The sequence below is a fragment of the Pinus tabuliformis genome, chromosome 3_2 (assembly GCF_031772625.1).
Source record: "Pinus tabuliformis cultivar Carrire ecotype Pingquan chromosome 3_2, CPIR1, whole genome shotgun sequence".
Lineage (NCBI taxonomy): Eukaryota > Viridiplantae > Streptophyta > Pinopsida > Pinales > Pinaceae > Pinus > Pinus tabuliformis.
The window spans coordinates 256,973,040-256,997,624 of record NC_142302.1 but is presented as its reverse complement, the minus strand read 5'-3'; the positions used below and the strand labels follow the sequence as shown (position 1 = coordinate 256,997,624).

At 41.6% G+C, this 24,585-nt stretch overlaps 1 protein-coding gene across 1 annotated transcript in view; it reads right to left on the bottom strand.

Moving 5' to 3' along the window:
- TOP3A (topoisomerase 3alpha) overlaps positions 1-24,585 on the bottom strand; it is a 493,378-nt gene that overhangs the window by 464,968 nt on the left and 3,825 nt on the right. Inside the window, exons 2-7 of the mRNA XM_089416209.1 lie at positions 16,540-16,718; positions 16,325-16,397; positions 15,861-15,983; positions 15,621-15,742; positions 15,451-15,523; positions 15,202-15,318 (exon numbers count right to left, since the gene is read on the bottom strand). Of these exons, the coding sequence (XP_089272335.1) occupies positions 15,202-15,318; positions 15,451-15,523; positions 15,621-15,742; positions 15,861-15,983; positions 16,325-16,397; positions 16,540-16,718 (687 nt within the window). The remainder of the gene's footprint in view (positions 1-15,201; positions 15,319-15,450; positions 15,524-15,620; positions 15,743-15,860; positions 15,984-16,324; positions 16,398-16,539; positions 16,719-24,585) is intronic.

The window sequence follows — 24,585 nt, the reverse complement described above, 5'->3', positions numbered from 1 at the left end:
CAGTAACACCTCTCAGTTTGAGACAATTCTCCAGGTTGAAACCCCAGATAATCCTTCCGACAGCTCCTCAGCACCGATCTGCCCCAAAAACCCCAGCATCAGCCTTTGCTGGACTACATCAACCCCTCTCTGCCCAACGTTGGCCCTGCGTCACCCTGGATGGGTCTGCGTCAGCCTTAGGAGGTCCTGCGTCAACCCTCTGGCCTCTACGCAGCAACGCTAGCCTCTCTGAGGCTCTGCGCAGCTCCCGGTTGCCTCTACGTGAGTCCTGGCTGGCTCTACGTCACACTCACTAGCTACTGCGCTGCTCTCCCAGCGCTATCTCTGCCTCTTTGTCTCTCTGTACTCAATGCCCCTTATTAGTTGCAACTCTCGATCACTAATTCTATCTCTCTTAGCAAACCGCGCTCTAGAGAATAGAATGACTGATCACTCTAGTGCGTTCTCCAAGTGACCCTCAAGCCTCCTCTTATACTTTTCCTGTTGACATATCAACGGCCAATATTAAGTCCCTAATCAACGGCTAAGATTAGATCTGGCTTGATCCATGTCTTTTGGACCATTCTAACACAGTTTATATTAATAAACATTAATATTTTATTTTCCCTAAGTTTAGACTTAGGGACTCCATTAAAAATAGAAATTATTTTAATATCTCCTGAACTGTTTAGAATCTACCCAAACCCTTTCTGGGTATTGGAGATCTCATGTGCCCCAACCTCTCCACCAAATTTCGTGGCTAGAGAACATCCAATGCTACCCCAAATCAACAATCAGAGCATTGAAGATCAGGGCAAAGGCTCAGAAGCAAGAGAAGCAAAATTGTGCAGGTTCAGAGGGAGTTCTGAAGCACAATGTTTCAAATCTGCGCAGGCCAGCAGGTAGTGCGAATTACAGAGGTGGTGGGGTTCGATTTCCAGTTCCAGGTGGAGGAAAATTCGAATAGCCTCAGAAGCAAAATTTGCAGGCAATGGATTTGTCAGATAGAAGGCTCCTGTGAGCAAATCAATTAGTTCATTGAGCAGATCTGGGCGCGGTGATTTTGTAGTAGATTTCACAATAGTAGACTAGCGCTAAGAGGAAGAGAAAAGCACACGAGTAATTTCCAAAATTTCTCAGAGGGTTTCTAGTTCCAGTTTTCAGGAAGAGATCTGTGATTTCCAAAAGCAGTAGATCATAGCAGTTTTACCAGTTAGCCAGTGTGAGCATTAGGAGCATCAAATCGTGTGCCAGATTCAGGAGGACTTTTGGAAGGTTGAGCGAGTTGCCCAGTTGAACTAGTAGGAAGTGTGAGTGTCAGAGAAGCACTTTTGGAGGCAGGCAGTAGCAGATTTGTGCATTCCACAAGGAGTGTGAGTAGCAGAGAAGAGGCCAAGCAGGGAAGAGAAGGAGATTTCCAATTATAGTCTCCAGTTTATTTGAGTTTTGACAACGATATTCGCAGTAGGTTTCAGAGATTAGGATAGACTTAACCAAGCCTCAAACTTTGGTGTATGGAAGGCTAGGATGCAATTCCTTTTGAATGAGCATGGTTTGAAGGAGTTCGCGACAGCAATCATAGCTATACCAACAGACCCTATCCACTTTTATGAGTATAAGAAGGATATGGCCAAAGTAAAGAGGATGATCCTAGATGGAGTTCAGGATCATATCATCCCACACATGGCAAAAAAGGCTACAACAAAGGAAATGCGGGATGTCGTTGTGAAGCTATACAAAGATCCATTAGAGAATCGTAAAATGATTCGCAAGGAGAAGTTGAGGACAACAAAATGTAGACGGGTGTGAGCGTCACTTCTTATCTTACCAAAATTCAGAATGTTTGTGATGAGCTATCTGCAGTAGAAGAGAAGTCTGAAGACAAAGAACTTGTGCGAGTTGCTAGAAATGGTTTTTCCAAAGAGTGGGCAACCTTCATTCAGGGAATCACTGGATGAGAACAACTAGCAGGTTGGAAACACCTATAGAGTGACTTCACACAGGAGGAGTTAAGGCTCAGTCTTGTCGAGGGTACTACCAGCAGCAGTAGCAAAGGGTCGAAGGTTGAGGAGGAGGAGAACGTGGCCCTTGCAGGAAAGGGAAAGGCAAAGAAAGGTCCTAACCAAGGACAAAACTCGAAGGGAGGCGAGAAGAAGAAGAAGGATCCGTCAGAGATCAAATGCTTCAGATGTGGTGATTTTGGTCACTACAACACCCAATGTCCCAAGAAAAAGAAGGACAATAAGGGGGAACAGCAAACTGCAGCTTTGATAGAGATAAATGAGTTGACCTCCAGATTGGAGGAGTTTACATTGATAGCAACTATACCTCCTGATGGACGAGAAGCATGATGCTTCAAAGTTGCAGGCTTGGGTAGGATCCATAGAGGCTAGCATCGGACAAGTGTTTCCTCAAGGATCATTACCTTTGCTACGAGGGCCCACAATATTCAGTAGCAAGAGGATCAGTGTTTAGCAGGCGCAGTCAGATCTTGAGAGACAATGCAGAACTAGTTGCAGTCAGATACTAGACGGGCACGGAGACAGTTCGGCACAAATAGTTACTTAGTAGACAGAGCAAAGCTAGTTGCAGTTAGAGACTCAATGGACAATTGCATGGCCAATTGCAGGGATAATAGATCAGCTTTCAGTTGTAGCAACATGAGATCAGATGTAGCGCAGGCAGAGTTGGCAGCAATTTAGGGAGGCACAATGCAATGTCAACAGCAGTGCAGATGCAGGGTGATAAGCTGCAGGGTTAGCAGCTGAATAAGAGCATGTACGGTGGTTGATGGACAGTGAGAGCTAGTTGTATCACAATTGTCAGACAACAACAGCGTGAGATAGTCCAACTACAAGATGTAGAATATTAATGAGGTTGATGGGTATAGTAGTAGAGAGAGAACAACTTCCTCGCTAAAAGGGAGTGTTATATTTTGGTAGCATCAGACATGTGTTCTAGTCTCAACTTGTGTCTAAGAGGCTAAGGAACATGATATCTTCAAAACCTAAAAAAGATTTCGCGAGATAAGCTTGCGAAACGCCTTAATTAAATTAATTAGCCATCATTTAAATTATTTCCTAATTCTAACTACGGAAAATTGGTCAATTAATGGGAATTACTTAAGGAAGACCGTGTCTAAGAAGATCTTAGCCATTTATGAGGATTTAATGATGGTCGTTGGTGCTCCAACAAGAGATTATAAGAGCAAGTTGATGGGATGGAGATAGAGACAAGAGGGGCGCAAGTTACCTTGGCAAAGGGAGCTATCCAATTGTTACGATTCAGCAAGGAAGAATATTTTGAGCCAGAAGAAGAGCATCAATGATTGAGGGAGCAACAGGAGGATTTCGAAGAGTTTCCCAATCAGTTTCCAGTGCTGGATTGGCAAGTAAGGGAGGTCGCATTATTCCACAAAGAGGTTGCACAGAAGCTTCAGAGAGCCAGTTTGATTTAGCTGGAAAGGAGGTTGATTCAATGGCTGAAGGCCGGGGTTATCATCCAGAGGCCAAGCGAGTCACTTTGTCATGTCCCCAATTAATAATTAATATAATATTTGATAAATAAAACTTAGGAGAAAAAATGTGTAAAGGCTCAAATTTAATTTTGATATGAAATAAAGGTTGTGCTTACAAGAAAAAGGGAAAATTAAAGTGAAGTTAAGTTGTGGGGGTCACTTAAGAAGGAAACTGAACTTCCTAGGAGAAATCGAACCACATGAAAGAGGGGTCAAACAAGGGGGTCGAATTGGTGGAGCCCACAAGGATGGTCGAGCAGCTATTATGAAAGGAAGGGAAGAGCCTCATTTTTGGATTGTATTGGCATTTCAATTGGAGAGTTTGCATGAGATGCTTAGACAAGTCAAGCAGTGTTGTTTACCACAAGGGATTTCCAAACAGAAATTCTAGCTCTTCTTCAAGGGACTTCGAGTGCCACTCAAGGAGAGAGATTTGTGGGGTGATTTCAGTGTTTTGTGTGGGCTTTTGCAGTATTTTCTTCAACCTATGCGAGTTTTTGGAGGACGCAATGGAGAACTTCGTTGGGGTTTGAGGAGCTAGGCTAGCTGTTTTGTGGAGATTTTTCTCTGAGAAGGACGAGTTGATTTTGGAAAATTTCTGGGCTAGAAGTGCGGGAGATTTGTGGGCCGAATTTCTTCTTCTTTGGGCCTGCGCTGGGATTTACAGGCTAATTTTTGCGCAGGGGCTGAGCAGCATTGTTGTGTCAAATATTAGAGTGATTTTGGTCGGGAGTTTGAATAAGGAATTTTGTGGGGTTTTGGAGGAGTTTCCCTTTGGAAAAATTGTGCATTTTACTGTGGATCGCTTTTTGTAGCTCACTGGCAGACTGAGAGGGGGCTACACACAGTTTTTGGGGCTTCAATGACCGGTGGATTCAGCTGAGATTTTTCTGGGTTTTGTTGGATTGGATGTGAGGAGCCTTCTCCTATATTTTACAAAATTTTGGAGCATTATTGAGAGATCATTATAGAGTTTGCATCCAGTAGCAGTAGCAGCAAAAAATTTATAGGAAATATGATTGGACAGATTGGGCCTATTCTAGTTGGAGATTGTTTAGATATTCACTTGGGTATTACATGCTTGCAATAGCAAGCCCAGGTTCTATCATTCTACTCCATTGTATTCAGCTCCAAGAAATATTTAATAAAATGGCTCAGATTTGTTGTTGTTATTCTATGATTTACTGATCTATTTCTGCTTATGTAAAATTGTGCTTGCATGGATGGATTTTTTTGTTGTAGCTTAGTTCATGTTTTTGATATTCATTGTATTTCCTAGTTTGGGATATTACAGTGGTATCAGAGTCGTGGTATGGCCAGCTGTGGGAGGATTTCTTTCTATGACCCTAAAGGATAAGCAAAACATCACTTACAGAAGGTACAGGTACAAGCATAGAGAGTGGGAGTCGAAACTTCCCCCAGATTCAAAGGCTCTAGAACAAGGGTAAACATAGTAGAAATGGGAGATAGTAGCAAGGATGAGATGGCCACAACATTCAAGAGCATCTTGAGTGCCTTGAATGATTTGGTGAAAGGGAAAAATGATGTTGTGAGAGGGAAAAGGGAGGTGATGGATGAATTGAGGCAACAATGCATTAGGGACAGCCACAAGGAGTTTATTGGAGGTGAGAGTTCAGGAGCATCTCACCACACGAAGAATGACATCCCTCAAAACAACACCCTTATCCACCATGGAGCAACCAAATCCACCATGCCTACATTTCTAGCTCCTGGGAGTGGGGAACAACCTGATGTCGGGGAGATGCCTATGGGGGATTATTTTCGAGAGTGGCAGTCCATGGGGGCGGAGTTCTGTGAAGTGATTAATTTCAAAGATTTCTTCCAGCTCAAGCATAACAACCGAGGCAAGGGAGCAGGCAGCTCATCGTGGTAGGGCTCAAACTTGCAGCGCACAGTCGAGAGATTGTACCTCCCTACATTTGATGGGTCCTCTAAATGCACTGCGAGGGCATGGGTGGAGAAGCTAGACACCTATTTCCACCTTAACCAGATGTCGGAGGTAAAGGCGATTAAGTTGGCCGCTTTGCATTTGGAGGGGGGTGCACACAACTGGTGGTTTCTTGGATTGGCTATGTTGGGGCATGCCAATGTAACTTCTTACAAGGTGTTTACCAAGAAGGTTTTGGATCGTTTCGAGCAGAGAGACTCTGAGTCACATTTCTGGGAGTTGACACATCTCAAGCAGATAGGCAGCGATGAGGAGTACATAGCAGAGTTTTTGAGATTGTTTGTGATAGTATTAGACCTATCAGAGTCCAAGAGGGTCTTGCTATTCGTCAAGGGCTTGGCAGAGCCTTTGCGTGGGCTTGTGAGGTCAAATTGACCCACTTCCTTTCAGGACGCAGTGAACAAAGTAAGAGACTTGTGGGGTGCAATCCCCAAGTCTAAGGCACCCTTACCCATGAAGACGGCTTTCCCTCAGAGAGGTCGAGACACTAGACCTCAACCACAGAGGGAGATAGCAAGGCGTGGGCAGTTAGATGATGAGACTCAGAGGGACCTTAGGAGGAGGAAATTATGTTTCACATGCCAGGAGCCATGTGCACCAGGACACAAATGCACCAAGGGCAAGGCCCACTACATCGAGGTGTTTTTAGATATCAAGCTTGAGGATGATGTTGAGAAGGGGGTCGATGTAGGAGATATTGAGTTGTAGGGTACAAGAGGAGGAGCACCACCACCACCACCACCTAGAAGGGGACTTGTCTTGTCTACAAGAGAGGTCATAGCTTCACTCCAGGGAGTGCCGAAGTACATGACCTTACAGATGAGGGGCACAATGCAAGGATAGCGTGCTTTGGTGCTAATGGGCAGTAAGGCTACCGACAAATTTACTGATGCTCAGATAGCGGAGCGGAGAGGCATACGCACGGAGACTTTTGAGGGATTTTCAGTGCTTGTTCCAGGGGGATCAGACCATGCAGTGCGCTAGATATGTTCCCAGCTTGACCCTGACTATGGGGAATTATTCGATGACAGGTCATTTCTTTGTGGTTGATGTGTCGGACAGCAATGTGGTGTTGGGTGTTCAGTGACTATACTCTCTGGGACGCATCACCACCGATTGGAAGAAGTTAGAGATGGAGTTCATGGGGCCAGATGGGAGACCAGTATTATTAAAGGGTATGCACTCATATCCACCGCAGAGAGTATTAGCACAGTACAGAGACCGGTTTGAGGCATGGGGACATTGCATGGGCAGTAGAGTTGCACATTTCTAAGATATGGAAGCAACAGCAACTACATCCACACATTTTGGCACTAATAGAGAAGTATCAGGCAATGTTCGGTGACATTCCCCCGAGACGTCCACCAAATAGAGGGTTTGAGCAGACTATAGAGTTGGAGGAGGGTGTGCATGCAGTCACCACTACACCTACAAACATCCCAAGGTCTATCGAGATGAGATAGAGAGAGCCATACAGGAGTTGTTGGCTTTGGGACACATCAGACCCAGTTCTAGTCCCTTCGCTTCTTCAATTGTGTTGGTGAAGAGTAAGGATGGGACGCTTCACATGTGCATCGATTACAGGGCCCTGAATAAGAAGACACTGAAGAAATGATGCCTGATTCCACGCATTGATGAGTTGATGGATGAGCTTAGAGGAGCTAAATACTTCTCTAGATAGATTTGCGTTCGGGATATCATCAGATTCGAGTGAGGGAGCAGGACATCCCAAAGACTACATTCCGATGTCATGACGGGTATTTTGAGTTTTTGGTGATGCCCTCTGGGCTAACCAACGCATCAACTACGTTCCAGTCTTGTATGAACCATGTGTTCCGCAAGCAGTTACGTAGATTTGTTCCACAAGCAGTTACGTAGATTTGTTCCACAAGCAGTTACGTAGATTTGTGTTGGTATTTTTCAATGACATTCAGATTTACAACAGGACATGGGCGGAGCATTTGCAGCACTTGGAGGAGGTCTTGCGCATCTTGGAGGAACAGCAATTCTATGCCAAGATGTCTAAGTGTGAGTTTGGTTTGACAAAGATGTTATATTTGGGACACGCAATTAGACAGGATGGAGTCAGGGTCTATAAAGAGAAGATCTGAGCTATAATGGATTAGCCTACACCCAGGAATGTGATAGAGTTATGGGGTTCCCTGGGCATATGCACTTACTATAGGTAATTTGTAAAGGGGTTTTCACAGTTGGCAACACCCCTCACAGACTTGACGAAGAAGGGGGCATTAGAGTGGATAGAAGTGGGACGAATAAGGGGGCGTTTGTGTGGAAAGAAGTCGCACAAGAGGCCTTTGAGCGCCTTAAGAGAGTGATGAGCAGTTGTCTGGTTCAAGACTTGCCAGATTTTTCACAACCTTTTGTATTGGAGTGTGATGCATCTGGAGAGGGCATTGGAGCAGTTGACACAGGGAGGCCACCTAATTGCATTTGAGAGCTGGAAGCTACTCCCACATGAAAGATTGTATCCTATTTATGGTAAAGAGATGTTGGCCATAATGCATGCGTTGGCCAAGTTCCGACAATATCTGGTTGGCAATAGGTTCAAGGTGAAGACTGATCACAACAGTCTTCGATTCTTTTTGGAGCAAAAGGAGCTTTAGGAGAGGCAGCAGAAGTGGGTGAGTAAGTTACAGGCTTATGACTTTGAGATTGAGTATGTCAAGGGAAAGCATAATGTGGTAGCAGATGCACTATCCAGGAGGCCCGCAACACTCTCACTTATGGACATCACACAGGATTGGAAGGCACAGTTGTTAGTAGAGTACTCCAACGATTCACAGGCATGCAAGATCTTGGATGGTACTTTTGGGGATGACAGGTATCGGGTGATGGATGAGGTCATATATTATAAGGATAAGATATACTTGGTGCCAGGTTCACAGTTGAGGGAGAATATTTTGCATGCGGCAAACAACTCGCTTATAGCAGGCCATCAAGGGTTTTTCAAACCCTATTGGACCATCAGGGAGCGTTTTTCTTGGAGAGGCCTCAAGGGGGTTGCACAGTCTTCCCAAGACCACAGTTAGTGATCGAGACAAGAGAATTAAGGGGGGGGTTTGGCAAGAGTTATTCTGGTTGGTGTGCACTGAGCTCACTCCTAGTACTAGCTACCACCCCCAGACAGATGGGCAGACTGAGATTGTGAATAAATGGTTGGAGGGACATTTGCATAATTATGTGATAGGGCAGCAGTGCGCATGGGTGAAGTGGCTTCACATGGGAGAGTACTGCTACAAGACCACTCACCATATGTCTATCAGTATGTCACCTTTTCATGCTCTTTATGGTTATGATGTATTATCATTTGCTGGCATTATTTTTGGAAACAGCTGAGCCCTCGAGGTAAAGGATTCGATATAGGAGAGCAAGGATATCTTGAGGGTTCTCAAAGAAAACCTACAAACAACGTAGAACCAATACAAGATGTATGCAGACAGGCACCAGGTGGAGAGGCATTTTGAGGTTGGAGACTTAGTGTTCTTGCATCTCCAACCATACAAACAGTCCACATTGAAGCAGAAGGGAGCTGAGAAGCTCAAACCCCTATTTTATGGACCATATAGGGGGATCAAGCGAGTTGGGGATGTGGCTTATGAGCTAGAGCTTCCGCCAGGAAGCAAGGTGCATAAATGTTCCATGTATCTTGCCTGAAAAAGGCCTTGGGACAACACGTTACAGCTACAGCAGAGTTGTCACCCTTGGATGATGACGCTCATTTGATTTTGATACCTAAGGCCATATTGCAGGAGAAGGAGAGAAGGCTTAGGGACAGGACTATCAAGGAGTATCTTGTCAGGTGGAAAGATTTACTAGAGGAGGATGCTACTTGGAAGGGAGAATAGATTTTATAGCATCCAACATTGCAGTTGCTTGAGGACAAGCAACATTTGGGAGGGTAGGACTCTCATGTCCCCAGTTAATAATTTTGCTAAAAAGAATCTCAATTTTGCAATTTTAGCGATTAATATAATATTTGATAAATAAAAAACTTGGGAGAAATAAGTTGTGGAGGCTCAAATTTAATTTTGATAAGAAATAGAGGTTTCCCTTAGGAGAAAAAGGAGAAATTAAAGTGAAGTTGTGGGGGTCACTTAAGAAGGAAATTGAACTCCCTAGGAGAAATCGAACCACATGAAAGAGGGGTCAAGCAAGGGGGTTGAATTGGTGGAGCCCACAAGGATGGTTGAGAAGCAATTATAAAAGGAAGGGAAGAGCCTCATTTTGGGATAGTCTTGGCATTTCAATTGGAGAGTTTGCTTGAGCTGCTTAGCCAAGTCAACCAATGTTGTTTAGCACACAAGGGATTTCTAGGCGGAAATTCCAACTCTTCTTCAACGGACTTTGAGTGCCACTAAAGGAGAGAGATTTGTGGGATGATTTCAGTATTTTGTGTTGGCTATTTTGTAGAAATCTTGCCTCTAAGAAGGACGAGTTGATTTTGGGAAATTTTCGAGTTAGAAGCGTTGGAGATTTGTGGGACGAATTTCTTCTTCTTTGGGCCTACGCTAGGGTTTACTGGCTATTTTCTACGCAGGGGCTGAGCAGCATTATTGTGCTAGATATTGGAGCTGATTTTGGCCGAGAGTTTGAGGAAGGAATTTCGTGGGGTTTTGGAGGAGTTTCCCTTTGGGAAAATTGTGCAATTTACTATGGATCGCTTTCTGTAGCTCACTGGCAAACTAAGAGGGGGGACTACACACAATTTTTGGGGCTTTAGTGAGTAGTGGATTCAGCTTGATCTTTTTCTGTGTTTTGTTGGATTGGGTGTCTGGAGCCTTCTCCTAATTTTTCAAAATTTTTTGGGCATTATTGAGGGATCATTTTAGAGTTTTCCTCCAGCAACAGTAGCAGAAATTTTCTAGGCAATACTTTTGGAAAGTGTAACTAGGTTTGATCTTCATAATGACGTGTAATTGTGATTTTATGTAATTGATGTAAAAAATAAAATAAAATTATTTTTGTAATGCTTGAATCATGGGTTTCATGATCAAGGAATTTTATTTTAGTTAAGGTTCCCATTGTGAGCCTTTAGGTTTTGTCATCAAGTCATAAAAAACTATTGAGTCAATGTCATGTATGGAAGACCCTTCTTGGGCATGTTATATATGTATGTGAGTCATTGAAAGAGTCAAAAAGACCTTCCAAGACCAAGCTTGAGCACCTCCATCAAGTCGGCCTTAAATGATATAATGAAGCGACACCAAATGACATGTCAGCCTAGGAATCTATCAAGTCGGCTTATTTCTCATGGGCAAACCACTATAAATAGGCAGCTCAGCCTCCATTTGGAACTCATATTTTCGGTCAAGGAGAAGTCTGCAATAAGAAGTGCGAGAATCACTAGGAAAGGAGCCTCATAACCAGTGAAGAGAAGGAAAGGAAGAGTGAAATCTTTGGTATTTTTTTGGGTGTGTTTCTGGGCTAAAGTACACTCCACATGTGCGAGAATTTGTTGCTACCTACTGCAAGAAGAACGAGATACCACAGTCATATTGTGAGGATAGATTTTGGAGAAGAACAAGGCGATTCTCTAGCGATGTTGAAGAGAGAAGGCCTCCATCTAGAGGGAAGGGAATCAAGTTCTTTCTATCTCTCATATACCTCAGCCAGGGTTTCTGAATAGGGCCAAAAGTTGCAAATTAGACCCAAGGGACCGAAATTCTAAAGGATAGCTAAGAAGGAGGAAGAAGCAAGGAGTTTAACTATCATTGACTCAAGGAAGAAGAAACTCATCAAGGAAACCTTGTGACTTGGTCTTGGAGGAATCTTGGTCAAGGGTCTAAGTCATGGTCTTGATGTTTGTCAATTGAAGTTTCTATAAGAAGAATAATTCGCTTGGGTTTTCCTTTCAAATGGGAGAGGTTTTGGCCCTGGCTAATCACCTACATTCAGATTCTCTTGTCTCTTTATTGTTTATGCATTAGTAGTTGTTTGATGAAGAAGAACACAATAATAATCTACGTAAAGAGAAGATCCTAATCTAAAGTAGAAAATAAAAGCATTCACAAACAGTCATCATTAAAAGAGAAATCACCCAATTGTTATGCCCTAGATTTCTCCACAAGTCACATGACCTAAAATTGAGCTTTCAGGGTTGTCTTGCTACATGCGGACCCTTGTTGCCCTTGTAAATTCCTTAACAAGCTTACGTTGCTATAGAGTAATCCTTAGCTACCCAAATAGCCACAGAACCTCGATACCACAAAATTTTCCTCCCTCAAAAACCCTTGATTGCCACAGACAGATAAATTATGCTTCAGAAATTATGCTAAACAGAATCAAAAGGGATTGGCTAAGGTGAAATCTTTCACCACCGAATCAAAGATTAGGGGTCTTAAAAGCCTTCAAGAGCCTTAGCTCACAAATCAGAAATATCCACAAACCATGATGATAAAAATGATTCTCCTCTCTCCTTTTTATAGATTCCTTTTGGGGTCTTCCCTCCTAATTTTAATTTGAGGGGTTAACAAGTTTCCCTCCATTTTTCCCAAATTTGGCTTCTTCCACAAGTTTTCCTCCAATTACCCCAATTTACCCAATGTTACCCCAATAACATTGAATAATGTGTTTCCCCCTTTATAAATGACTATAGCCTATGGGGTTGCATAGGCTACTTCTTCCTCCCTTGGGCAATTTCAATAGAATAGGACATTACAACCGCTAGGGTTTTTCCAAGGGCTAAATTGTTCGTAGAGAATTTGGATGCATGTTGGTGGAATAAAAATTCAAGATTTATCTTGTTGCTCCCTTCTAAATGCATAATCTAGCCTTTATAGTGGTAAAGCTTCCCCTAGGAGGGCTGACATCATCCTTTTCTATACAATTTGTGCCTTAGAAACCCTAACACTAGCCTAGCTTCAACTTAAGGCCTATTCTGGGGGTTTGCTCTATTCCTTTGTTGATCTAGTATTTTATCAAACCCTTTCTTTGATTTTTATATGTCTAGGTATTACTTTGTTGTTGTATATCAAGAAGCCCTGGTTTATAGAAATCTCAATCAAGTCTAGGTGCATGATACATTGTTCCTCTATCGAGAAGAATTAAGGCTTGTCCAACATAGAGTGTCTTCACCTAGTCTATATTTTCATTACTTTGAGCCCTAAACTTAGAGTACCCTTATAGGTGAGTACAGAGAAACCTCCCTTGTGTTAAAATTCCATTAAAGAGCAAAAGGAAGATTGTTCAGGTGACAGTGGCAATCTCCTCCATTGTTACTACAAGGTAATGCCCTTACCTTGTGAATCCCCTCACAAGGCCTACTATATTTTGTAGCAACGGTCACTTGGAAAACATAAATAAAGCAAAACTCAATTCTTATGCTTGCAGTATAATGGGATCCAGTTCTTGGTCAGCTCAGCAACTCACTTTTCTACATTAACCTTGAAATCATCACCATTTGGGGTTTGAACTTTTGGCCTTGGAAGTTGATTTACATTGGTAGTAAGATCTTTGAATGAGTTAGTGGAGCTTGTCCTAGGAAGTTCTCTCTTCTATAGCAACGATGTTGATGTCAGTGGTAGCATCGGAAGGTCTTCTACATCGGCTTGTTGTCTTAGCATGTGGAAGACATTATTTGCCTCTTCTAGTGATTTAAATCTATTTTCCTAAGTTTAACTTAGGAAAAGTACAATAATTAAATCTATTTTCCTAAGTTTAACTTAGGAAAAGTACAATAATTAAACTAAATTAATTATTGTGGACTAATGAAATATTTTCTAAGGATAAATAATTTAATTATTTAAGTGACTTAGAAATATCTCAATCGTTGACTTCCAAGATGGTTCAGAAGAGATATTGGGGTTAGGGATTTAGACTCAATGAAGATTATAAAGGGAGCCTAACAAGGAGGTGAAGACACAAGAAAAAGAGCACAAGTTGTGTGAGTGAGTCATCACAAAGAGAAAGTGATTTCCTCTGCAGTGCAAGTGGCTAAGTGACCAACGCGCAGAGAAAGAGAAGTGCAAGTGGGTTCGTGCAAATCTAGGGAGGTCGTGTAGGAGGAGATTGCAGGGTTGAGTTGCCGGAGGGAGACTGTATTTATCTAGAGGAGGCCGAGTTGCCGGAGAGCTGGGTTCTTCCCAGTGTGCATTAGTGGCAAAGCATGGATCTAGTTGTTGGAGGGCACAGATTGAGTTGCTGGAGGCCAAGTTCTTCAGGCCAATTTCGTCCGAAGGCAGATTTCCTTGAGGTTGATTTACCTAGGCCAAATTCATTCTGAGGGAGCTGAGTTGCAGGTTCCAGATTTGTATTTTTCCTTGTATCTCTGTTGGTTGAAAAACCCAGATTTTCCAGATAATGAAATGACAGAGAATTGATTGTGGGTTAATTAATTTTGCAATGTGTGATTGATCTCTCTGGTTTATTTCCACTGCATATTTTTAATTCTAGAAGTTAAAAATACCAGTGATTTTATTTTTCGGCAAATCAGTGTTTATGTGGGTAAATAAATAAACTGCTGGGGATAAATTAATTTGCAGTGAGAAATTAAATCTGGCTGGTATTAGAAATTTAACAATAGGTTTAGGATTAGTTCAATGAATCCCCCTTGGCTTGGATTTTTGAAGCCTAAAGAGTGAAGTGAGTCACTAAGTGACAGAGAGTGACCACTTGGTAGTATCCTTAGGCTCTCCCCTTCCAATGAGGTTAGGAATTTCCCTCGAGTGTCTAAGAGATAACACTCCTCTAGCATGATTACTGCAGAATTCTACAAACATAATAGAATAGAAATACTGAAAGAGAAAAGACCCATAAATTCACCATACAAGCCTACTTTAACATATAAGCGAGGCAGATAGAGAAACAAAAATTGGATATTCTCACATAGCTCCTACTAAGACAGTCACAATTCTGCATCGACACTGTGAGCCGAGTCATAGAATACATGTTAAAAGTATGAACATCTACCTAAACATATGGAAAATGTACGAACTTAATTGCCCAAAAATATGGTAGTAGACCTGAAGGTAAAGATGAAATCATAATGGTTTCATAATATTATGCCAACATGTTTTGCAAATTTGTTTTCTGAATAGAATGAAATACCACAGAGTGCAAAATTGCATCAGCACTCAAGAATTAAGATCACAATTCAGACTCAAATAAAGGGTCGCATTGACTTTTCCAGTCCTGAGAGAGAGAGATCACATAACGAACCTAGAAATGCAAGGCCAACATGCATCAGAGGAAAGAGAAGTCAAAATATAGACGTAACATGAGAAATCACTATCCTTATTCCAGAAAGACTGCTTGAAAACAACCAAACTATTTTTGGACTATTACGTCACCCTTAACATTACCAAATATAAAATATCTTAAAAAATGCAGCTTAATTTTGTAATTATTATTGAGAGGAAACATCAAAGAGAATGGGACACACATTAATTTTTTTTGGATACTAAAGGATATCCCTGAGATATGAAATGAAATTATAATAGTGACCACAGATGACTAAAATAGGTCAAAGAGACTGGAAAGTACAACTTGTCAGAATGAGTGATAGGGAAGTGCAAAAGTCATCTCCTATGAGGTACATTGGTGTTTATTTTTAGTTTTTCAAACACTTGATATGTGTGGCATCAAGGAGGAACGAGGAATAATTTGCTGTCTTTTGTCTTCTTATTAGGTAAAATGTAAAACAAAAAATATGAAATTGACATTAACAATCAGAAAAGACCAAAAATCTACCAAAAGATTGTTGCACCATTTGGCTCACCTTCATAGTATGTTCCGAACTCATGCGGAAATAATGGGAGGCACGTTTCTGTAATTCAATTGTACTTAATGGATGAGGAGGATACTTACGCCGCTCTTGTTGAGTAACTTTTGTAACCTGGAAGCATATCAACTACAGTTAGAAAACACCTAGAATTACAAACATTAATATATACAGAACTTGATATAAAAATGTCTACTAAAATAGCAGATTACAATCACAGATAGAAAACCACTAGGAAGCACTTACTGTTGCAGTGGGTTCGTCCACACACATTTCATAGATTATCACTGCTGATGTGTAATCAAACAAATGCCCCCGCCTGTGAAAGAATATTTCAGGAAGCATTGACAATTTATATTTATACATGGACAAAATGACTCTTTTAGATGGATCAAGATAACAGTTGGAATACATACGCCCAATTGAATGTTGCTGTACCATCCTCTAAAGTATGGGAGCAATTTATGGTCCAGTATTCTTCTGGCTCATGTGCTTGTATTTCCCAGTACCTCTCAACAACAAAACCAAGAGTTGGAAACTGTAACAGCCAAATTTAATCACGAACATAAGTGTCTAAGAATTCTATTCAGACACTTGGAATTGGAGACTAAACAAAACACCACAGTAAGGCACCACATATAATAAAATAAGCCAACCTGGCAAGGTCCGTAGCTTAAGATAAGCTTTCTCTCATCATCAGCAAAAGGAAGCAAGAAGGCATCTCTCAATAGCATAGTTTGAAACCGAGTGAAGGAGGCACCAATTCTAAGATCAATTTCCTGCTATCCACCACTATGTCAGCTGTTCAATAATGCTCAACAGAAAGAAAGTTGCCACAGTGGAATTGGGAACTCAATGTATGGAAGGTCCCAATTCTACCATCCAGCCTACAGTTGAGACATTTTTTAAGATGCAATAAGTGGAAGATTTGAAATGCAACCATTAAAATTTAAGATAGGTTCACAGACAAGATTTGGAGAACAACTTTCGTTTCATGCAAACAAAGATATTTCAGCATATGCCAGAACAAATTTTATATCTCCATTCATTGAATTAAAAAGATTTTACAGAAAAGGCACAAATTCCAATTTAGGAGTTAGAATATTTAAAAAATACAGACCTGTCTGGCATCAACTGCATCTGCAAAAAACTGATTTGGACGGACCAACCTCTGCACAGATTCATGGATATCTCTACAAAACATAAACTCTCTCAACAGAAAATCCCAATTCATTGGAGCTTGCTATGAAATGCTCTTACATACATTAAGGATAAAAATAAAAGATAGAAAAGCACATTCACTGAATGGTTCCTGGCATGCATGAAACATAATACCTTTCAATCAAAGCAGAGAAATGAGCTCGCCATATGTTGAGATGAGGATTAGCAGCACGGCAGACATCTATGACCTCAAATGCTATGTTCTCTCCTTCTCTATCACAATCCAGCCACAAAACCAGCCACTGGCATCTCCTAGCTTCCTCTTCCAAAGTCTTTTTTATGTCTTGTTTGTCCTGAATCTCAGTGTGTGCATCACAAAAACATTTATAAATAGGATGCTTCCAACCCAAATTATATTTTAATTGCGACAAATTCCAACCATTGAGAAAGCCTGATATAATGACATTAATTTTCCTATGGCAAAAAGAAATAATCAGGAACGTTTTGAAAACTGAAGACTAATTTCTACTAACTGGAAACATTTAACAGCAAGGTAAGGAATATAACATTTTAATACGACTGGGAAATATTATAAAATGTGCAGAAGTTTCTTTGAATGCATGGACTGGAAAATGAGATCTTTAAGAGATAGTAAGTGCATAAGGCTGTAGTTAGGTAATTTTAAATATTCCATTCAGTGTCCATCCTTTTCAGTCCTGTCAAACCCAATGATTGCCAAGTTGACAGTTAATCTCCAAGGTACATCGTGAGGTAATCCTGAATATGAGATTTCATATAATAAATCAATAATGTATATTCTAATTTGTTTAAATCCACTTTGAGAGATATATTGTGGGGGAGATTCCCTCAAACTCTAGTATTATTCCCAGGTGCTGTAATATCCCAAATGGGATATTTTGCTAACTATGCAGAAATTTAACTCAACCCAATTTCACCATAAAATTTCCATTCAATTTACAGAAGATTGCCATGTAAAATAGAACAAGAGGATGCATGCAATTCAATCATACAATGAGCAGAAATAATCTCAGTTTTTATTATAATATATAAACTGGGGTTTTACATGCTGAAATACAAAATAGCTGATATAGCTGAGATAGAATTGACCTCAAGGATCTGCTCCAATGCTGCACAGACCCGCCACCAAAACTGAACAGATCTGCCACTGCTAAGCTTTCCTGTGAATTCTGGATGAATTCAACAAGGGGAAATGAGTACTCGCCAAATCTCATTAAATCACCCGAGGGTTTTTGTCCTAGGGCTACCAAGGAAGTAGAGAACAGAGTTCTAAAACCTCTCCACAAGAAAAAAACACAAATCCAAGATGTCTTCAAATGGCCTCATCCTCCTCTTTTATAAATCTGATGGACCCCTCTAGAACCTCCTATTTTATTATTATTTTAATCATGGAGCACTTTTCTCTCTTTTATTTCAATTAAAATATTATTTTCAATGTGGGAAAAGGGTCAATTGGCCACCATGCCTCCTCAGGTCACTAAAAATCACTTCTAACCATCCCATCCTGTAGATTTTCTCGTCCCAGTTCCAACGAGCTATTACACTAAGGTGTTCTGCCAAGTATTCCTGCCGAAATGCCACCTTAAGTGTAATTAATTGAGTCAAACCCATCAATAACTCCATTTTTTTTAAGTTGTCGAAATGCAACAGAACGAAAGGCAAATTGTGCAAATGATGGAATATACCAAGCGAATGCCATCAAACCTAATAAAAACTTCTCAAAACCCCTCCAAAAGCCCCTGGGCCTGCCAAGGACACCAACCTGCACCTGTGACCTGTCTAGCCCCAACTCTGAAAGTCCATCCTATCCATGCCATAAGGTACACAAGAAAAAGGAACATTACAAATCCTTTAGCCCCAAGATTGCTTGCCCTCAAGCAATCAAAACTTGTGGACCAGTCTGGTGGCCCAATGTAATTGAGACCCAATGTCTGGATCCCATATAAACCACTGGGTGATGGTATGCCCCTGTGTCAACCCACCATGAATGGACCCCTCAATGCCCAGATCCCAAACCAATCTCTGACTGAACCTGTCATCAACCAATCCTCTTGGATCCCAATGCCACCCAGAACAAGTATCAATGCTCCATGGCTCTTGTTGTGCTATAACTCCAACCATGAGTGTTGCTCCATCCACCGCGTACCAACTCATCACCTCTCTCCAATCCAACCCTTGGCATAGACCAAGGTCAATCTCACCATGTTGATGTTGTGCTGAAATACTGATGAGTGGCCAGCCTACATCCTGCTACCAACTGGAGCATGTAGTATCCCTCACATCTAAGGGCTCCTGCAGTGCAATGCTCCTGACTAAAAATGATACTCCATCAATAGGGTACCAGCTCATGATCTCTCGCCAATCCAATGCACGGGCACCTGTGTAAGAAACAAGTCGACTAGGCTGATATGGGTCCCTGCTCAACTCAAGATGCTCTATTTGGTCAATCAACAAGATCTGTCTAAGGAAACTTGCCCCTCGCTCTATAATAGGCAAAAGTGGGCAAGATGTGCTACAAGCCTTGTCTATGTACTCCTAGAGAGGGATGCTCCCTGAAAGAACTGCAGCTCTGCCAATTGCCTATGCAAGTACCTGCACCTCATCAGTGGGTCGGCCCAAAGATGGATGCACCACCATCTCAAAAAGATCCACCCTCATTTGGCTGAAAACTCCACGCTCCTCTAGTCTACCAACCTCCTACAAAACTATCCCGTCAGACCCTCGCACCTCCTGAGGACATATGTCTGCAAATACTGCCACCCTGCTAGTTGTCTGTACATCTGCCCACCCCTCATCAATGGTTGGGCCCAAGGATGGTTGCTCATCCTCCTCCCTCATGGGCTCAACATGAACCTCCAACTGGCTCTCCCCAAAAGGCTCATCATGCATACTATGCATATCATCCTCCCCGAGTTGACTCATGCTGCACCATATGTTGCTCCTGTTGAATCATCATTAGTGATCCCAAATGTCTCCCATAGGGTCCACTGATGGCTCACCATACAAACTAGAATATAAATCTGGCCTGCTGTCAACAACTCCACATGACTGCTCATGCTCCCCAGAGGCATCCTCGTATGACCCCACGAACTCATCCAAAGAAGAGTCCTCATCCTAAAAGACAGAAGGAATATCTTCCTTCTCTACCTCTGCCATCTCCTCTGCATCTCTCAAGCATGAGTGGTCAGGTCCCCAAGGTTCTTTGCAGATGAAGCAAAGACCCCTCCTCCTTAACTCATTCTTGCTACATGGTCCACCAATCCTGAGCCCTGGTCATCTGTCTTCTGAACAACACAATGTTCTACTCAACCAACCTTTCGGCTAGTTCATAAGCAGCAGGTGAAATCGACTGTTCCTTCCTCCAAATGGCCAACAACTCAGATTGCATCTTCTTGCAAATGGCATCACGATCTCCCATAACTGAAGACAAAATGGACAGCATGTTTGTTTTGACCATGTCAGGATGATGTTTCTTAATGCTAAAGAAGCATTGGAACATCTGATGGATCAAGTCATCACACCCCAGATCAAACATGATTTCATATGTTCTAACCATGGCCATGATTTCTAGAACCTCAAGCTTCTTCCCAAAGGTAGAACCTGCACTGTTGTCCAAGTCCTGAAAAGTCTCTACTATCAGCTTGAAAACTCTCCTCATAACATCATCATTGAAAGGAGGTATAGGTGCGGTCAGTCTCATGATGTTACTGAGACAAGATGCAACTGGAAGTCTAACCCCTTCACAAGGTTCCTCCAAGAACTTGGGTTGTATGAGAGCAAGCATAGTTGGTTTTAGAGCCCAAATTAGTTTCTTCCCTTCTTACGGGTTCACTTGAGCGCATCTAGTTCATCCAGTTTGAAAAGGACTTTCCATGTGACCCTCATGTGCTTCAAATATGTCCCAAGTGCAAATATTGTGTGCCCTATTTCCTACCCCTTCTGTACATCCTTTGGTTGTTCTTTCTGAAGAATGGCATAGACCCCTTTGAGAAGGGTCTGTTGTTTGTTGCTGCTGATTTATTAAGGGAGTTTATAAAGATCTCATCCATGTCTAGCCGTGATAATGAGGTCACTGTTTTTCTAGTTTTTCAGAGAGTTGTTTGGTTTAAACAGTTAAAAAACATATCATAGGCTCGTTACTGTAGGTGTACCTTCACGGTTTCAATCCAAATAAATATGCATAGTAACTATTGCAGCCTCAAAATATTCGTCACTAATATATATGTTGACCTCAGGAAGATTATACAGTGTTGATTTGAATTAGAATACAGGAAATAAAGAAAATAAGGAACCTGGAACTGATGACTTTGAAAGATATCGCCAGAACCTAGTGACTGGAAGATCTCAACCTGCAGAATAACTTGATTCCACTTGTGGATGCGTGCCTCAATGACTCCCTAGAATGAACACCCAATGATTCCCCTTCTAATCTACTCTACACTTGATTTGTGCTTAACACCAATTACTACTTGGCTCTTCTCATGGATTCAACCCTTTTTCCCTTAAGGACTGATGAAAGATTCAATCTAAAATCATGAGTCTTCTTTAGCTACAATAATGCGGTCCACTAAAAATATTAATTCTAGAACCATATACCAATCCCACAATACACATAGCATCCTCCCATCACTATTGTTGGGGTTGATCAACGCAAAGGAACATTAATCGCTTCGTCTAAAGCCTGCATACTCGTCCCATGCACAACAGCCACTGTCCACCAGATTATCCCTGTCTCAGTACCTTGTTTCATGACATCTGATTTCTGCAACAACGTCACAAAAAATGCAATCGGTCCTTGTATCAGCATATAGACACTCTGATCACTGAGAATTGTTGCCTCAAATTTAAATACTCATCCACAGTAGAGAAATTGATCTCATTATCCTTATATGGGATGCTCTCAGCCCTCATGATCGACGACAATGAAATTTGAGTTTTGTCATTTCAAGTGCATAGACATTCTCAATCTCCGATAAACATCAGCATGACAGTCTATTCAACAACCATCTGATTTACGATCACCATTCTCGGCCCCCTATGCACGCAAATGGCGGCTCCTCTCTGTGCTACGTCCTTCGTGCTTTCGTGTATCCCAGTCGGTGCCCATAGCGATTTAGATTGGCCAATTCACGACCACGGCCTTTGACTATTGGAAATGGCAGCTGCTTCAGAAATGTCGACCCAAAAATTTTGGTGGAAAACTCGCCGCAAATCTAATCATGTAATATAATCTCAACTCCTAAAATAAATTTTGATCCTGCTCATGAAGGCACCAATGATCAGAAATACGCCCATGAATTTTATGAGACGCTACAATATACCTAGGGGGGATAATATGGGGTACCAAGGGAGGTACCCAAGGTAATAATGTAATAATGGGATGGGCCATAGTAATAAATAAGGTGGTTAACCCATGTCATGTAAGGGACCACAAGTAGTTAATAATAATGTAATGGGCCCATGGTATTAGTTGATGGTATGAGGGAACCATGGTAATGACCCATGGTATTGTATGTATGAGGCCTATATAGAGGCTAGAGACTCCACATGGAGGATATAAAGAGAAGTATTCTTGTATGAACAGGCATATGGCTTGTGGAGTGCTCTCCTTCCTTAAGGAGTGAATGTATGGTGTTGCCCTACCTTAAGGGTTTGATTAATAAAGAATCATTTATCTATATTTGATCTTGTTATTCTTGGGTATATTAATATCTTTGGATCAGATCTACAACAATTGGTATCAGAGCACTTTCTTGGGCACAAAAGTGGAGAAAATTTTTTTTAATTTTTTGCAGGGATTTTTGGGTGGCGAATTTGCAGATCAGATCTATACGTTTTGGTGCTAGATCTGCAGAATCTAATTGCAGATCTGTATTCCTTGTGAAAAAATACCCAAATTCAAAAAAAAAATCAGTTGAATCGGAGTCCGGATGAAGGAGATATCGCTGATTTAAAAATCAGTGGGGTTGCAGACAATTTTCAGAGCAGCGAGTTTTGCGGCGCAGATCTAGAAGCCCTGGTGCAAGATCTGCAAAATCTAATTGTAGATCTCTATTCTTTGGGAAAAAACACCCGATTTCAAAAAAAAAATCGGTCGAATCGGAGTCCGGATGAGGGAGATATCGCTGATTTAAAATCAGCTCTTTTTGCAGACATTTTGGGTGACGGCGGGAGAGTAGCAGAGCAGATCTTGAATTCTAGTGCCTGGATCAGGATTTTTATCACATGGGCAGATGCAGAATGATTGTTCCATTTCTAAAAACAGGTTCTGAGCAATATTGACGGATCTGTGACCATTTCAATTTTTCGCCAATATTTTTGTGATGGCGGGCCTAGATCGCTTTGAACAGGAAGAATCTTTTTTGGGTCGTCTCACTAAGCTCCGACAGACTGGTACAGTGGAGGAATATATTACCGCTTTTGAAGCCTTAGCCTTCCGCACTAGGGGTCTCACAGATACATTCTTCAAGGACTGTTTTATCTTCGGTCTTAAAGAAGCCATCAAAGCTCAAGTTCTACTTCACCACCCTTCCACGTGGGCGGAGGCTTGCCAGTTAACTCGTCAGGTCACATTGCCTAGCAAAGATTTTATTTTTACAGAAAAGAAGGAAACTATGGAACCTAAAGGGTTACTTCCTACTGGTATATCCTTATTGCAGATTCATGGATTGATTCAGAAAGAGAAGATCATTGTTTCTATCAATCCTAGTTGTAAACATAATTTTATTAGTGTTAATTTGGCAAAAAAATTGCAAGTCCCAGCAAAACAAATTGAACATACACAGGTTGATGATAAGGATGTTCAAATCTATAAGGATTTGAAGCTTTCTATGGATAAGTATGTGTTTCATGGTGATTTTTATGCTTCAGATACGAATAACATGGATGTTGTTTTGGGATACCCTTGGATGGAATTAGTGGGTGCTACCAATATTAATGTGCAGAAGAAATTCCTGAAGCTCTGGTATAAAAAGAAAAAAATTACATTACAGGATATTTCCATTAATAAGCAAGTAGAGTCCAAGGAGGCTGAAGCAGAAGATGTTCAAGGGACTGACACATCAGATGATGAGCCTTTGATGATCAACAATCAAACACAAACAGAGGTTGCAGAAGAAAAGGTTACAGGTGATGATACATCAGACGAGGGCTCAGTGGTTGAAGTCATATTGAAAAAGAAGACACCACAACAGGCACCACAGCAGGGTGAAGTAAAGAAACAGCCATCGTGGGTTAAAACTTCAACATATCATCACCCACATCACCCAGCGAGACAACCATCAAGATGGAAACCAAGTCGTCACATGACGGATCGCGAGGAGAAAAGATCCACCCACTGCACATCAACACAGAAGAGCTGCCACGGTCAACTTCCATCTCAAGCGAGCGAGGCACCAGCGAGATCGAGGGTTCACCTTTCTCTTGGATGGCTAGATGCACGTGCATGGTATCAGTGGACTACTCTTTTGAGTAGATCTTATTATTTGTGTTCTTCCCATGTTTCGGGGACGAAACATGCTTAGGGGGGTGGAATGTTATATACCTAGGGGGGATAATATGGGGTACCAAGGGAGGTACGCAAGGTAATAATGTAATAATGGGATGGGCCATAGTAATAAATAAGGTGGTTAACCCATGTCATGTAAGGGACCACAAGTAGTTAATAATAATGTAATGGGCCCATGGTATTAATTGATGGTATGAGGGAACCATGGTAATGACCCATGGTATTGTATGTATGAGGCCTATATAGAGGCTAGAGACTCCACATGGAGGATATAAAGAGAAGTATTCTTGTATGAACAGGCATATGGCTTGTGGAGTGCTCTCCTTCCTTAAGGAGTGAATGTATGGTGTTGCCCTACCTTAAGGGTTTGATTAATAAATAATCATTTATCTATATTTGATCTTGTTATTCTTGGGTATATTAATATCTTTGGATTAGATCTACAACATTGAGCCTTCTACTTTTGAGGAGGCAGCAAACCAACAGGTTTGGAGGGATGCCATTCTGGCGGAGTGCAGTTCCATCATGAGGAATGATGTGTGGGACATTGTACCAAGGCTTGAGGTGAAGTCAATGGTCACTTCTTGATGGATCTATAAGATCAAGCATGCAACAAATGGCAATGTTGAGAAGTATAAGGAAAGGTTCATGGCAAAAGGGTTCTCCCAGGAGGA